Genomic DNA, 13924 nt, shown 5'->3' with positions numbered 1-13924 from the left:
TACACAGCGAGGGGTTGACCATTAAGTTTTGTCATGAGCCAGCAGGCTGCTGTTTGGCTTCTTTAAATCTGCAGGGCAGCAGGTCTGTCATTATGTGAGCAGGGCTTTGGGTGTGTCTGAGAGGCAGCCAGCCAGAAACTGGAAACCAGGCCACAGCAGCGGAAACGTCTGTCCGTCTGGCTACAGTGTGAGATCACAACACCCCCTACTGGTTACAGCTGGTACTGCTACAAACTGCTAAGTACACATGGTGCACAAGTTGGTATTTCGTGTGTGGTTAGCTATTATACGTCCAGTGTGGAAACTACATGGCAGTTTCAATAACTCCCATTCAAATTAAAGCAAATAACTGAAATAAGTTCAAACTCTCTTACTGCACAGCATCATGGGTATTCTGGCTTTGTCAATTTAATTTAAAGATTTATATTATATATTTATAATACATGTTATTTTTACATCACAGACATGAACAGCAGTGCAACCAATCTAGCAATCTAACCAATCTGAAAAAAAGAATAGTAAAAAAAAATAAAAATCTGAAATATCACAGAGACTTCAATAACTAGGCATACAAAAGAGACCCTTGTTAGAAACTAGTAAAAAAGTAAAACTCTGACTACTTTTACTTTTTTGTAAGCACGAGTTTATTTCTTAAAATGTTGGAATGTTTCTTTAAAACACCCAAAAGCAGCAGTCCTGCCAACTGCATTGAGCAAGAGACTCATGTTTGAGTCTAAACACACACACACACACACACACACATGCGCGCACACACACACACACACACACACACACACACACACACACACACACACACACACACGCACACACATTGCTTCTGGATGATTTCCAGGTTAGACCTCCACATGTGGGTAGTGTGTGTTGAGCTTGTTATGTTTAAGTACTGTGCTAAGTGTTGCTAATTTGAAAAGCAATTTCATTTCTAATCGATAAGTCCTAGTCCACATCTAGTTTTGATGGTGATTTTGAAAAGTAGCATTTTATGTATGTTTTGGCTTTTCGTCTACACACCAAGCCACAGAAAAAGAGCTTTTGGAAAAATCCCTCCAGCGTGAAGATGTTCAGAAACTTTGTTTTCCATGTTGACGTGTATACAGGGAAAAAGATTTTTTTTGGCTTGTGATGCAGAGTGTGTGCAGTTATATTCCTTTGTTGACGGAAAAAAAAAGTAGTGCTGCTTTTAACCTTACTAACAGGACTTTTTGCATGTTTTTAAATTAGGAACAAAGGTGTCTGAATTTACTATGGAGGTCACTTCTACATATTAACACAGACCCTTATGCCAACCTCACTGATTTTGGACAAGACCCAGCATCAAGCTTATTGGTGCAAATTTCAGGATTTTGATTGGCCAACATAGGCTAGGGTGATAACACCATCTGTTGGTTTAGCATACTCTAAACAGTGCTTCAATTGTGTTTTTGAATTCTCATCTCAGCTGAGATTTTTTTGAGAGCAGTGCTTGTGTGAACGACATTTTTTACTTTTGAAACAAAGGAGGAAAAACCCTGTTTTCCAAAATACCCATGGAAGGGCTGTACAATGTGACATCTGCCGCACATGCCACACAATAATTGGTTTGTGCGATAAATGAAAAGGCCACAGTAGCATCCATGCAGTACACCTTTGCAGAGCATGTGTATGAGTCTGAAATGATGCTAAAATGGACGGAGATTGTTTTCATTGTAAAACATGGTTTTAAAATGAAAACGTGCGTGTGGACATGGCCAGAACCCCCAGTCTGCGTGAGGTGTGGGTTTGTGTGTGAGGTGAAACAATGGGACATTGCTATGCTCCTTTGTAGTTGTAGTCTGTGATGCACTAAAAAAATCATGTCCCTGGCTGCAGAGAGTCAAATTTCCCAAATTGCTAGGGAAGTGCTGTCATATTGGTACAGGGCAGCTGCACCTTCTAATGGTCCTTGGTGTGTTCCAGATTCCAGACATGTATTTATAATACAGATTACTTGGTTAAATTGAAATTGTGGGTTTTCAAACAAATCTGGCAGTTTAAATCATATGTAACAGTAATAGTTCTATAATTAAGTATTTAAGTTGAACTTACCCCATTTTTAGAGTTCACATAGGTTTTAGTACCGAGCTCAGACAGACGAGACAGGAGTCAAAGGATGGTTAACAGTTTTAATTTGACACAGATGAAGACAGGTGTGGGATTTGCACCTGAGCACAGATGAACAAAAAGGAGTCAGGAAGGCAGGTAGCAGACAAGGCAAAGAGTTAAAAGGTACTTCGCTATAACTGGGTCTTGGTCATTACTATGCAGGTCGACTGATGATTCCACCAGTACTGAGTGGAACCCGGATGCTTATATATGTGTAGGTGGATGGGTCTGATTGCTCAATTGGTGGCAGCTGCACTCAGGAGGAGAGAGGCAGGCCCAACGTGTCGGCCACACCCTGCTTTGACACGGCCAAGACAAGACAGATGGGGAGAGACAGGCAGACAAAAGGGGAGGCAACCATAGGAGGAGAAATGGATACAGAAATAAAAAAGACATGATTGAATCAAACACTTAAATTAAAAGATTAAGTAAATTCCTGGCAAATAAATGACTCAGAGCTGCCTGTTTACACGAGAGAGATGAACAATACGTTCAGCTCTGATCTCACAAAAAGCTTGATAATGACTGATGGATATCATTTCCAGCATCTGACTTTAACTTTAATAACAGCAGCTGTTGTTCTGTTGCCAGTGCAGGCAGGCCCCAGAGAGGGGACGACCCTTAAATAATGAATCCTTTTATTAAATGATGTCTGCTCACAGACTGTAGTTTTTAGCTGTTACACAGCTTCCCATGTGTGTTTGCACAAAGAAATCACCAAAATAATAGAACAAAAACACTAGAGATTTACACAGTATGATCATTCTAAATTCAATATAAATGACACAACAATGATTATATAATTTACTGAGACTGGTCTTGCCCATTTGACCCATTTGACGCGTAATATATGGACGTTTTGTATGTCAAGAGGTGTTATGTCCCTGAAATTTACTATTGCAGGCAAATAAAGAAAACTTTTGTCTTAAAATTATTTCTTGTTAAGGTTTGGATGGAGCCCTGTGTGCAACATTACTGTCCTTTGCCAGTCACGTGCCTGTTTAAGTGATGAACGGCACTACTTGTTTATAAAGATGGTAACAGACGTTTTATACTCAAGCTACAATTTTGTGGCCTGTGCTACGAAACTTTCAACCCCAGTATTACCAGCGCTATGTGTAAGGAAAGCAGGACTAGATAGCTCGATAGGTAGATTGACAGCATTGATGCCACTGCTGGTAAGTCCTAGCTTTGCTGTAATGTCTCAGCCTTGCAGTGCACTCTGGTGGTGAAAATGCTCATTGCTGTCATTTGCTCTGGGTTTACTATCTTGTTGTATGATCAGCATGTGAAATGTCACTGATGATCCTTATCTGACTGAAATATATAATACATAAATTCATCTACCAAGCTATACACACACTATTATATAATGCAGCAGGATGAGCACAATACAGTGTATGACATCATGGCTCATTATAGCCACCAATCCTTCATTGGATGTCTCAAGATGTTTTAGACACCATAGTCATCTATAATAAGTGAAAAACATGATGATGGTGATTTGTTTATGTTCACTGAATGTTGAACGGAGATGTTTACTGGCAGGTTTTACATTATCCTCTGACCTCATCATACTCTGTGCTTTGTTGCTTTGTTTTTCCACTGGACTGCATAAAGTCAACATTAACTGCCACTATAAGTAATATTGCATATTTTGGTTGACAATGCTGTCAATATTAAGCTATAACTCCAGTCACGTGAGAGGTAAGTGTAATACCTACAGTGATTTTAAATTGAACCAAAAGAAAGTGAAAGCAGTATCGACTGGTGCCCATCACAGATTACAAGGTCTGTTTGAAGCCTTCTGCTTATCATGTAGCAGTATTTATATTTCATCATATTCTCAACAACACTGTATACTAAGTATTACAATTAAGAGATGATAAAGTGTCATGAAGTGACAACTGTATATTGATTGGCAAGCAACATGTACAACATACTTCACCCTCTCTCTGAGAGACAGCCCTTAAACCAGAGCAGCTGATGCTCAGCTTAGAGCTTAACAGATACAGCTTTCCTGTGGAATAAGATAAGTGACATTTTACAAAATAAAATTTACAATGCAAGCTAAATGTGCACAGCACACATTTGAACAATAAATTGCACTGACGCAACAATCAATTCAAATACATGAATCAATCAGAATATTGTTTCAAGTCAGTCAGCCCTCAATATTCTTTGTCTGCATTTAGGAGATGATAGACCACAGGCATGTGTTTTAGGGCTGTGTGTGAGTGCCTCCATCCATCTCAGAGGATGTCAAGAAAAGCATCCTGACACTCTAATAATAGATCCACAGCTGCACTGTCACGACGGCTGTTGCATCACGAGAGAATGATACAGTCTGTTTTTCGTTGTGGGAAGCCGAGGCAGCTTTTGGGGACAAATGGAGGGCTAGAGAGGGCAGCAGCAGAGAGAGAGGTGAGAGAGATCAGGATGATTCAACTCTCTTGAAGCTTACTGAACAGTGGTATATTTGTTTCTTTATAAATACAAGCATCTTGACATTTTTGGCAGAGAGCTTCCTCTTCTCATCTAAAATACTCTCCACCGTGCTGAAACATTGGTCACTATCTCCAGTTGTGCACGATGCACAGAGGAAGGCTCGTGCTGCTTCTACAGCTTTTATTGTTCTGCCAAAAAACAAACGGCTGTCTGTCTCCAGGGATAAGCCATTTTAGCAGCATGTAAATTGTCTCACATTTTTTGCGTCATCTGATTGGCCCTTCAAACCGTCTGGCTGGAGGCCACCTTAAAGACCTTGATGAACTTGGCTGTCCCCATGCGACTGGCACCCTGTGTCACGATGCCTGTAAAGCGCATCAAACCATTTAGAAGGAATATTGGCCAATAACAACCAATAAATGAGCTGTATGTATGTAGTACTTTTCAAGTCTTACTGACCACTCAAAGCCCTTGAACAACTCAAGCTGGCACTCACCCATTCACACACACATTCATGTACTGGTGGCAAGATGCCACCTGCTCATCACAAGCAATAAGCATCCGCATACACACTCACACACAGGTGGCACAACATTGGGACCGATTTGGGATTCAGCATCTTGCCCAAGGACACTTTGACATGTAGACTTCAGGGGGCCGGGGATTGAACTACCGATAAGTGGATGACTGCTCTACCTCAGGGGCCACAGCACGCCTATGACCAACTGATCGAACATCTTTAAAAAATGTTTCCCTCTAAACATCAGCATGTTTAAATTACATTAGTAGGTAGCTCATAGATCCTTCTGCCTTCTTGCCTTCTTACAACCTCAACTAGCTCCAACCATAACAGCAGTTAATTATTGCAGTTTTTATTAAATCATTTGGTTATCATTGATTTTCAGCTTTATTTATCCATATTATACACTCAGTGTTGTGACATTACAAACATTTCTTACAACATACATCATGTGATATGCCCCACAAATCATAACGACATAGACTGACATTGATATGTAGTAGTCTTTCAGCTGGACCTTCTCTATCTCTGTTTATTTCTTGTTCTAAGTGTTATGTGATCACAGCTAAGATGGTAATTGTAATAAATAGCCAATTAGAACAGCCTGGGATCAGAAGTGGGCCTGGTATGCCAGTAGATATCCATCATTGTACATGTAGATGTGCTTGTTAGTGGGGTTATAGCTCAGACTGGCCACACCTTTAGCCACCTTCTCCAGTGGCAGTGCAAGTGTATTGTCCTCTCTGCCTGATGCTGTGTCGAAGGCGTAGAACACCTCCTCGCGGTATTCGTCCACGTAACGAGTGGCGTACATCACACCGCACGCCATGAAAGCATTGCTCACTGCCTTCTTGAACAACCTCGTCTCCCACGTCTGTGTGACATTGAGTGTCTCATTCTGGCTGTCCCAAACTAGCCGGCTCACCACTAGATTACCGTGGTTGCCAGTAGTGGCATAGAGGGCCCATAGTCCCGTTTCATCTGCCTCCACATTCACGTCACTATTAGCACGGCAGTCATAGTAACAATAAGGGAACTTGTTGTTGAAACCCACACCGGTGCCAGGAAGTGTCACCCGTTTAACAGTGTTGCTTTTCAGGTCGAAGCGGCAGATGTCTGCAGAGCGGTAGCAGTGATAGTACAGTGCTTCACCATATAGAACAGCACTGGGACCCTCAATGGTGTTGGTGTGACTAAAGGATGGAGCAATGGTAAAGTCCCTTTGGTTGACAGAGGCCATGAAGTCTTCGTAGGTTTGGTATACACGCAGGGAGTTGCCGTAGATGTTGCTGTTGAGCAAAGGCTGAACCCAGTAGCTGTTCTTCTGCCCCTCACTGTCCATCTCTGCCTGTTTGCCCCAAGAACCAGAGATGTGGCTTTTACCGTAGGGACTGATCTTAGTCGAGACAGGATCGCTAATGTTGGTCATCAGGCCCTTGAGGCAGTGCCTATCCTGGCCTGGAAACAGAGATGAGAAGGGTCTGAATATCAGATGATGTACAGGACAGTCTAGATTATTACCCTCTGTTTGGAGGTTGGGAAATGTTTTCACTGCTTTAGTGCTTATTGATGTTTGATTCTAGCCTGAGTACACCTGAAGGGCTTCAATCAGCCTGCATAAGACCAAAAAAAAAGGTAGAAAAACTAAACCCATAGTTTGAGAACCGCTGTTTCAAGCAATGGCAGGGTCGGTCACAATAAGATGCATCCATTCAAACAAACTTACCTACATTTACAATCAGTGTGTAAAGAATAGAGTTTGAAGCCTGAGGTTACATTTTTAAAGATCATAATCTCCATACAACCGTTTAATGGTTCAACAATAATTTGACTGTTCTGTTGTTTAACTGACAAATAAACAAATCTTGGTTCTTCATAGTTATTGCAATGAATGAGTCAATTCTCTCTTACACACACTTTCACACACACAGACACACACACACACAGACAGACACACACACACACAGACACACACACACACACACACACACACACACACACACACTTACCGCTGAAGTCTTTGGGGATTGACTTGCAGGACTCGGCAGTGTTCTTCAGGTAGCGCAGTCTCTGTTTGACGCTCTTCATGTTAATTAAGTCTGACACTTGCATCTTGTCTACATCTGTACGCAATTTGTCCACCTAACACACACACATTTAGAACATTGTACACAGACAGGTAAGATACTTTTACTTAATTTCTTCACACCATGTCTGTGGGTTAACAGACTCAGTGTTTAGTAAAGTCTGACATCATGTTACTCGTGTAGGCTGTTGCTCGACAACTTCAGGAATCATTTTAGTGACTTCATTTCTGCTGTACCTCTTTGGAGAGTTTCTGTGTTTGGGCATTGTTAAGTTGGCTGTGGATGGCACCAACATCTGTCTCCAGCTGGCTGAGCTCCTCACCAAGCATGCGCAGAGACAAGGCCGTGTACAGGCCCTGGTTGTGCAGGTACTGGTGAGGCTCCAGCTGGGCTGTCATGTTTTCAACCACAGCGTGGAGACCAGGGAGACGCTGGCTGGCCAACTTCACCTGCAAGGACATACAGACAGAAACTCCTGTTTCATGATCACTATCACTGAATGTGTTTTCAAGGTTCCAGGATCAAGTTAATATTTACTGAAATTTTCTCATTTTCATTCTGAACTGTATCTTCACACAGTCACAAGACATGCATGTAGGACTTTATTGATCCCACACCAGGAAATTTAGTCGTTACAGCCAGCAAGTATTACAAAGAACATGCACAGCCAATAGTAATAATAACAATCACAATTGTTGAATCCAGTCAAAATGTACATCAGAATAAATGCTTCTAACCAGTGTAGTATGGCTCAGTACCACTGGATACATATACAGTAATCCATCAAGTCAACGTTGCAATTGAACTGGACCCAGACTGAAGTAAGTACCCCACCCACCACTGTAAAATCATGCTGGTTGACTTTGGTTCTCACCTGTTCCTGCAGAGTCTTCAAAGATCCTCCACAGGACTCAACCTGCTGCAGCACAGTCTCGTACTTCACAGCAGGGAACGACCACAGGTTGGAGTTCACCGGACACACACATGAGCCGTTCCTCCTCTGGCCTGAGACACGCTGAGCCTGGCCATCACCCTGCAGTCACATGTGTAAAAAACACTTCTGTTGTGTACAGGAGATTTACATGGATAGTAAAAAGACTGCAACAAAAATAATCAAAATAGAAAGAAAGAAAAAACTCAGTCTAATGTCATCAATTGTTGTCCATAGTTTCTAAAAGGTGTATATGAAGTGTAACTCACTGGTGACAGCATCAGCAGGAGCAGCAGCAGCATGTTTAGAGCTGGAGAGATGAATACTGGACTGATGAGGACAGAATCTGTTACTGCTGAAATCACCACACCTCCTCTTGTCCCTTCTTTTATAAACTCAGTCACAACAAACACATTTTACTGACTTGCTTCTTGTCACCAATGAGTCACTACAAAGACTTAACTTAAGAACTCACGTAGAAGTGAAACTCCAAAAATAAGAAACTTTGGAGTTTCGCAACAGTCATAGTCCAAACAGGAGTTTCCCGCATTTCCCCCTTTATATGCAATGGTTATTATTTCCCCTTTGCAATATCCTCTGAAGTTTTTTCTCCTGTTTTACACATTATTAAAACATTATACTGCATTAATGGATTTAATTATATAAGCAGAAAACTGAAAAATGTCTACACTCCTGCATGTGTGATAGGTGCTTCGCGTTAAAAGTTAAAAATCCTGCACACCGTCTAACTTACGGCTGGAGTATTTCATATTGATCTAATAGAGACAAAAATCTTTCTTTCCTTCTATCAATATAATGTGTTGGGCACAATGACATCCATCAACCATCAGTGAGTGGTGTACAGGAGTTTGCACTTTGATTCATTAGCAGATATAATTGGTAGGTGGACAAGATAATCTGTTGATTTCCTTAATTGTTACCAGGACAGCAGCTACACTTACTGGACCCTGTTCTTCAAATTTTACTCAACTAATGCAGATTAAAATGCTCTTATTACGCTAAAATAATCCTGATCCAGCTATTTGTCAATAAACCTGCACTTCAGCAAGTTTGAGCTTACGGACTTATTGAGCTTCCGGACAACCTTTACCGACAATCCATTCAGATGGGTTTCAAACCAGCTTGTCACAAACTGTCCTCTCCAACAATCCAGATTTGAATGATTTGAACACACAACACCACAATTTCTCCTATCTCCTTAAAAAGACACCAGAAACCTGTGTCATGAACCAAGTTTACCAGGTTATTGAAATAACATTGCTGAATAAAACCTGGTTCAGGTCTGTTCACAATCCATGTGTGAGATTTGACAGGGTTGGCAAAACGTAAAAATATTTGGAGAGAAAATTTGGCATTCCAGAAAAAAATGGATGGATATAGCTAATATCATCGACCTGTAGAGCTGAACCATGTTAGCGATACACAAGCATTAGTTTCGTAACATTAGCAAGCTACCTTCATTGAGTAATGTCAGCCTATCCTTTGTAATGGCCTGGCAACCAGCTATAACTTGGGTTTGCTGGCAAGCCTCAGCATGAAGTCATGAATTTTATCAATAATAACGATATAGGGGGAAAGATTCAGTCACTGTTACATCTGGATGAAAAACTTCATAGAATGGGATTTCAGAGAAGAAGCCTCAAATTGCGTGCTTGGGAGAATTAAGTTAGCAAAACAAAACTATTTAAATGCATAAAACAATATAAAAGAGGTTGACCTTCCAAACATCGTCTAATACAAATATTACTTCAAACCAGTGGTCTCACCATCTTAAAACACTGTTTTGAACATGTCTCAGAACAGGCCTTTCAACATGACCTGCCAGGACTAAAGTGGGACTGAATTGCACTGTTGACCAGGCTGTCGTCTTCTTTCACCAACACTTTATACAGGTTGCAAGTAAGCACACTGATTTCAAAAAGTTACAAATTAAGAACAGAGACAATCCTTCATTCTCCGAGGGATTTGCCCATCTCATCTATTCAAGAAGTAAACAGTGGTCCCTAGCGAGGAAGACCAAAAGTATGGAAGATTTGCAGCGCTTCAGAGCTGTGAGGGAAAGCATGACATTCTTTTGTCAGCAGTGTCCTCAGGGCTTCTTTCCTCACCTCTTCTCTCAGCACAGTACTTTAAACTTCAGCAACAACGAGATCATCTTTGCTGTCCAACACAGATGCAAATCACATTGTGATGGCCTGCAATATAGAAAGAATGGATAAGGATGGCTATGGACTGTACAGGTTAACTAGGACTGTAGGAAAGCTATAGACTCAAGTCACTAGCCATGTAAAGGAAAGGGAAAAGCAATTTTGGTACATTTCAATAAACTGGTTTAGAGAGAATAAATTAGGCCACCCAAAGCGTAGTTCCATCAGATGGCTATAATCAACAGAGTAGAAGAACAACAACTTTCAAAACCAGAGACAGCATGAGTTGCCTTGCCACCTGAGAGAAAAATGGAAAGAGTTCTGCTGGAATTTGTTTCATTTTGGCAAGCTGTAATTGTTCTTTCATGTCAGCTAGTATTGGCCATGTTTCATGCTGTCCGGCCACGAAAATTACGGAGATGAAGAACATCATGGGAATAACAGGAAGGAAGACGACAACAGTAGAAACGGTTTCTTGTTCCTCTTCTTTTGGTTTTGTAGCAGAAACAGCTGATCAGCATAGAAACTTTTTTGCAAAATTGAGGACGTTTTTCAAATTTTGCAGTTTCTGTGACAATTTTTGAATACGATACTTCAGAATGTGCATAAAAACACCCTGATGGAAACGTGGCTAACGTAAAACGAGTGCTGACTGCATACATGCAGGACGATGCAGGCCTGTGCTCATATTTATCTTTTACTTGCGAAATAAGAACAGAGACACTCCCTCATACATGCAAGGCATCATATTTCCATATCACAGCACTGCACGCGTTGGCTGATCAGAATCATTTGGGAAGTGGTTAAATAGGAAGCCAACACCACAGTGAGTGGTTTCATGACTGTGCGGTACTCCTTAAGGAACTGATACCCGAACCGATACTTCATCTTCTGTTAAAATGGAAAGACCATGCATCTTCAGCTTGATGAGTTTTTGTTACATGTTAGCAGAGGTTACAGGACCCAAAATACCAGATGAAAGTTGAACAATTTAATGAATGTTGAGGGATTATGCAAGGGATGAGGGTACTTGTTTGGTCGTTACCTCACAGCAAGGCAGTCAATTCGATGAATACTGGCTGAAACCCTGATGTTTATATACTGTGTAGGCAGGTGAGTCTTGATTGGTCGATTGAGTGCAGCTGTGCTCAGGAGGAGAGGATGCTGGGTCCAACCTGTCGGCCATTCCCTGCAGTGAAAAAGACTCTGACATGACAGACAGGGGAGAGACAGACAGGAGACAAAAAGGGAAAAGCAAGACTGCAGATCTCCACAGTTTTCTTATACACATGCGCTCAATGACCTCAGAGGCCATGGCAGAATGGCCGGTCTTGGTCCAAAAAGCACAAAACTTAGCAGTGGTACTTCTTCAGACTGTTTTGTACCTAGTTATCGTTGTTTGCCAACATCATTACTGGAAATCAGGTTTAGTGTGTATGATGCACATCTCAAGTGAAGAGGGAGAGAAAACTGTTCTTCTGGGTCAGTGGAGAGACAACATCTGTGAGTGACACATCTTGATCTTCATCCCCCTCTCCATCAGAATCTGATGCTGCAGGCCCATACATCTTGAAAGCTGAGATAAAAATCATAGATAAAGTTTGCACTGTCTTTTCTCATGATGTGGACAGTTATTCCAAGGAAGCTTTTATTGTGTCCTCTCTGCTGTTTGCTATAAAGGCCGAAAAGCTTGAGGTTTTTTGTTGTTTTTTGTTGATGTTGTTGAAGTTGATGTTTTGGAGATACATGGTTTTCACAGGACAGTCCAACACAAAAAGCAGCTTAGGCTAATCATAATGCCATTAGTTTTGCTGGTATTTGGTCAAAAACCAAGGTAGTGGAAAAATGAAAATTTTGATAATGGCACCACACGAACGGTCAGAGGATCACAAAGTCAATGTAAATAATCAAAACCATGCATATATTAGCTGGAAACACGATGAGACCACAGCATGAAGCCTTTGCCTAGTCCAAGTTCAATAAAAAGCTGGTATAACAATACCACATTTTGACCATCTATATTCATATTTTGGTATCCATACTGATATTTTGGCTATATATGTTTATACTTAACTATATTTATCATTTCAAACCCTGTGTAAGAAATGCAAACATAATGTTTATACTTTATACCTTATACCCATAGCATGCACAAAAATGTTAAGCAGAACATTGCATGTGCAACACAAACCACAGAATTAAATATTAAATTTAAAGTGTCAAATTTGTCAGTGGATATTTTGTGCACTCAGTGCAAAGTGGTCACTTTCTGTTCCTGAATCCAGTAACCACATCTTCAGCACAGACACTGTATATGCATCTCTGCAAACCCACAAAGTCAAAAAAGGCAGGTACTATATTAGTCATAGCTTCCCTTTCCATTACCTCCACATGACCTCATTCATATTAAAAAAAGTTCTGAAGGGTTTATTCTCCATTGTATCATTGTTTCAACACCATGTATCCTTTATTTTGATTGACACAGACTAAAGTAAAAGTTATTTTTTTCTGAACATTTTTTTGTCTGTTTTTGTTTTGTTTTTTAGGGAGTGGGGGTCACTTGGTTAATATGCTAAATAATCACTAGGATGATGACAGGGAAAGACTCAGATTCAAACTTTAGCCATTACAACAAAAAAATGTGATTAGTATTTTTTATTTGCAGACTAGATTTAGCAGTGCAGAGTTACTCATATTACCAGACCAAATGATCTGCATTGTGAACATTACAGAAGGTAACATCATGTCCCTCTGCTTTGTCAGTGAATTTAATACTTTGAATTTACACTCTCTGTGAAATGTAATATAGAAATACAATTGTCTTACCGTGAGTGCAATTCATGCAACACGTAATGTAAACAAATTTTTTAAAATTTCATTGTTGTGTCAGTGGGGACCCCACACCTTGAGTCATTTTAACTTGGGAACATAAATCTTACTTAACGTACGTTGCGTACGTTGTGTTGTGCGTGTAACATCACATAGATGCGTAACAGGCTGAACTTAAGCCATACACATGACATAATTTAACTTACGTACGTTACTTGCATAACTAACATTTATTTCAACACAAACCATGATCTTTTCCTAAACCTAACCAAGTAGTTTGATGGCTAACCTATCCAAACTGCAACGTCATCTGAAATCTTTATCAGCCAGCTTTATTTTTAAGGTCTGACATTGCATTTTTATTAATGCTGACTTCACTGCAGAAACAGTGTGTACTGTTCAGTCCTAAGTGAGGAAAACAGGACGCTGACACGATGGACTGGCATGTCTGTTTGGTGTGTTACCAGGTATTTTGCTCCTCTTTATTTTAGTCAAGGACATTAGTTATGTGGTTTCTTTAGGTTGTATTTGTTTCCTTGCGAATTAGATTTGTGTTGTTTGTTTTGTTGGCCTTTGCCCACTCTGAAGTTGAATTAAGCTTCATGTATTTTTTATCTGAAGTTGTAAATAAGCACGACCATCACCATATTGACTAACCTGTTGCAGCTTGGGATTTGGGAAAGATGGGAGTTTTTCACTTCATTTTTCATGTTGGATCTTGGTCACCTCTGGGTGGGATGGGTGAGAGCAAACATCTTTCAGTTTCACTTCAGTAACATCTGTCAGTATGTATGCAATG

General features: G+C 40.5%; 1 protein-coding gene across 1 annotated transcript; it reads right to left on the bottom strand.

The window, feature by feature from the left end:
- Nucleotides 1-5383: 5383 nt before the first annotated feature.
- On the bottom strand, nucleotides 5384-8496 carry LOC143322348 (olfactomedin-4-like). Its single transcript, XM_076733481.1, has 5 exons — nucleotides 8398-8496; nucleotides 8072-8230; nucleotides 7434-7646; nucleotides 7120-7252; nucleotides 5384-6568 (listed from the first exon to the last, which is right to left on the bottom strand). The coding sequence occupies exons 1-5, from the start codon at nucleotides 8428-8430 to the stop codon at nucleotides 5721-5723; spliced, it is 1386 nt and encodes a 461-aa protein (XP_076589596.1). The 5' UTR covers nucleotides 8431-8496; the 3' UTR covers nucleotides 5384-5720.
- Between the last annotated feature and the right edge of the window lie 5428 nt (nucleotides 8497-13924).

Source organism: Chaetodon auriga, chromosome 6 (assembly GCF_051107435.1).
Source record: "Chaetodon auriga isolate fChaAug3 chromosome 6, fChaAug3.hap1, whole genome shotgun sequence".
NCBI classification, from domain to species: Eukaryota; Metazoa; Chordata; class Actinopteri; order Chaetodontiformes; family Chaetodontidae; genus Chaetodon; species Chaetodon auriga.
The sequence above is the reverse complement of the archived record's forward strand: the minus strand, read 5'-3'. Positions and strand labels throughout refer to the sequence as shown.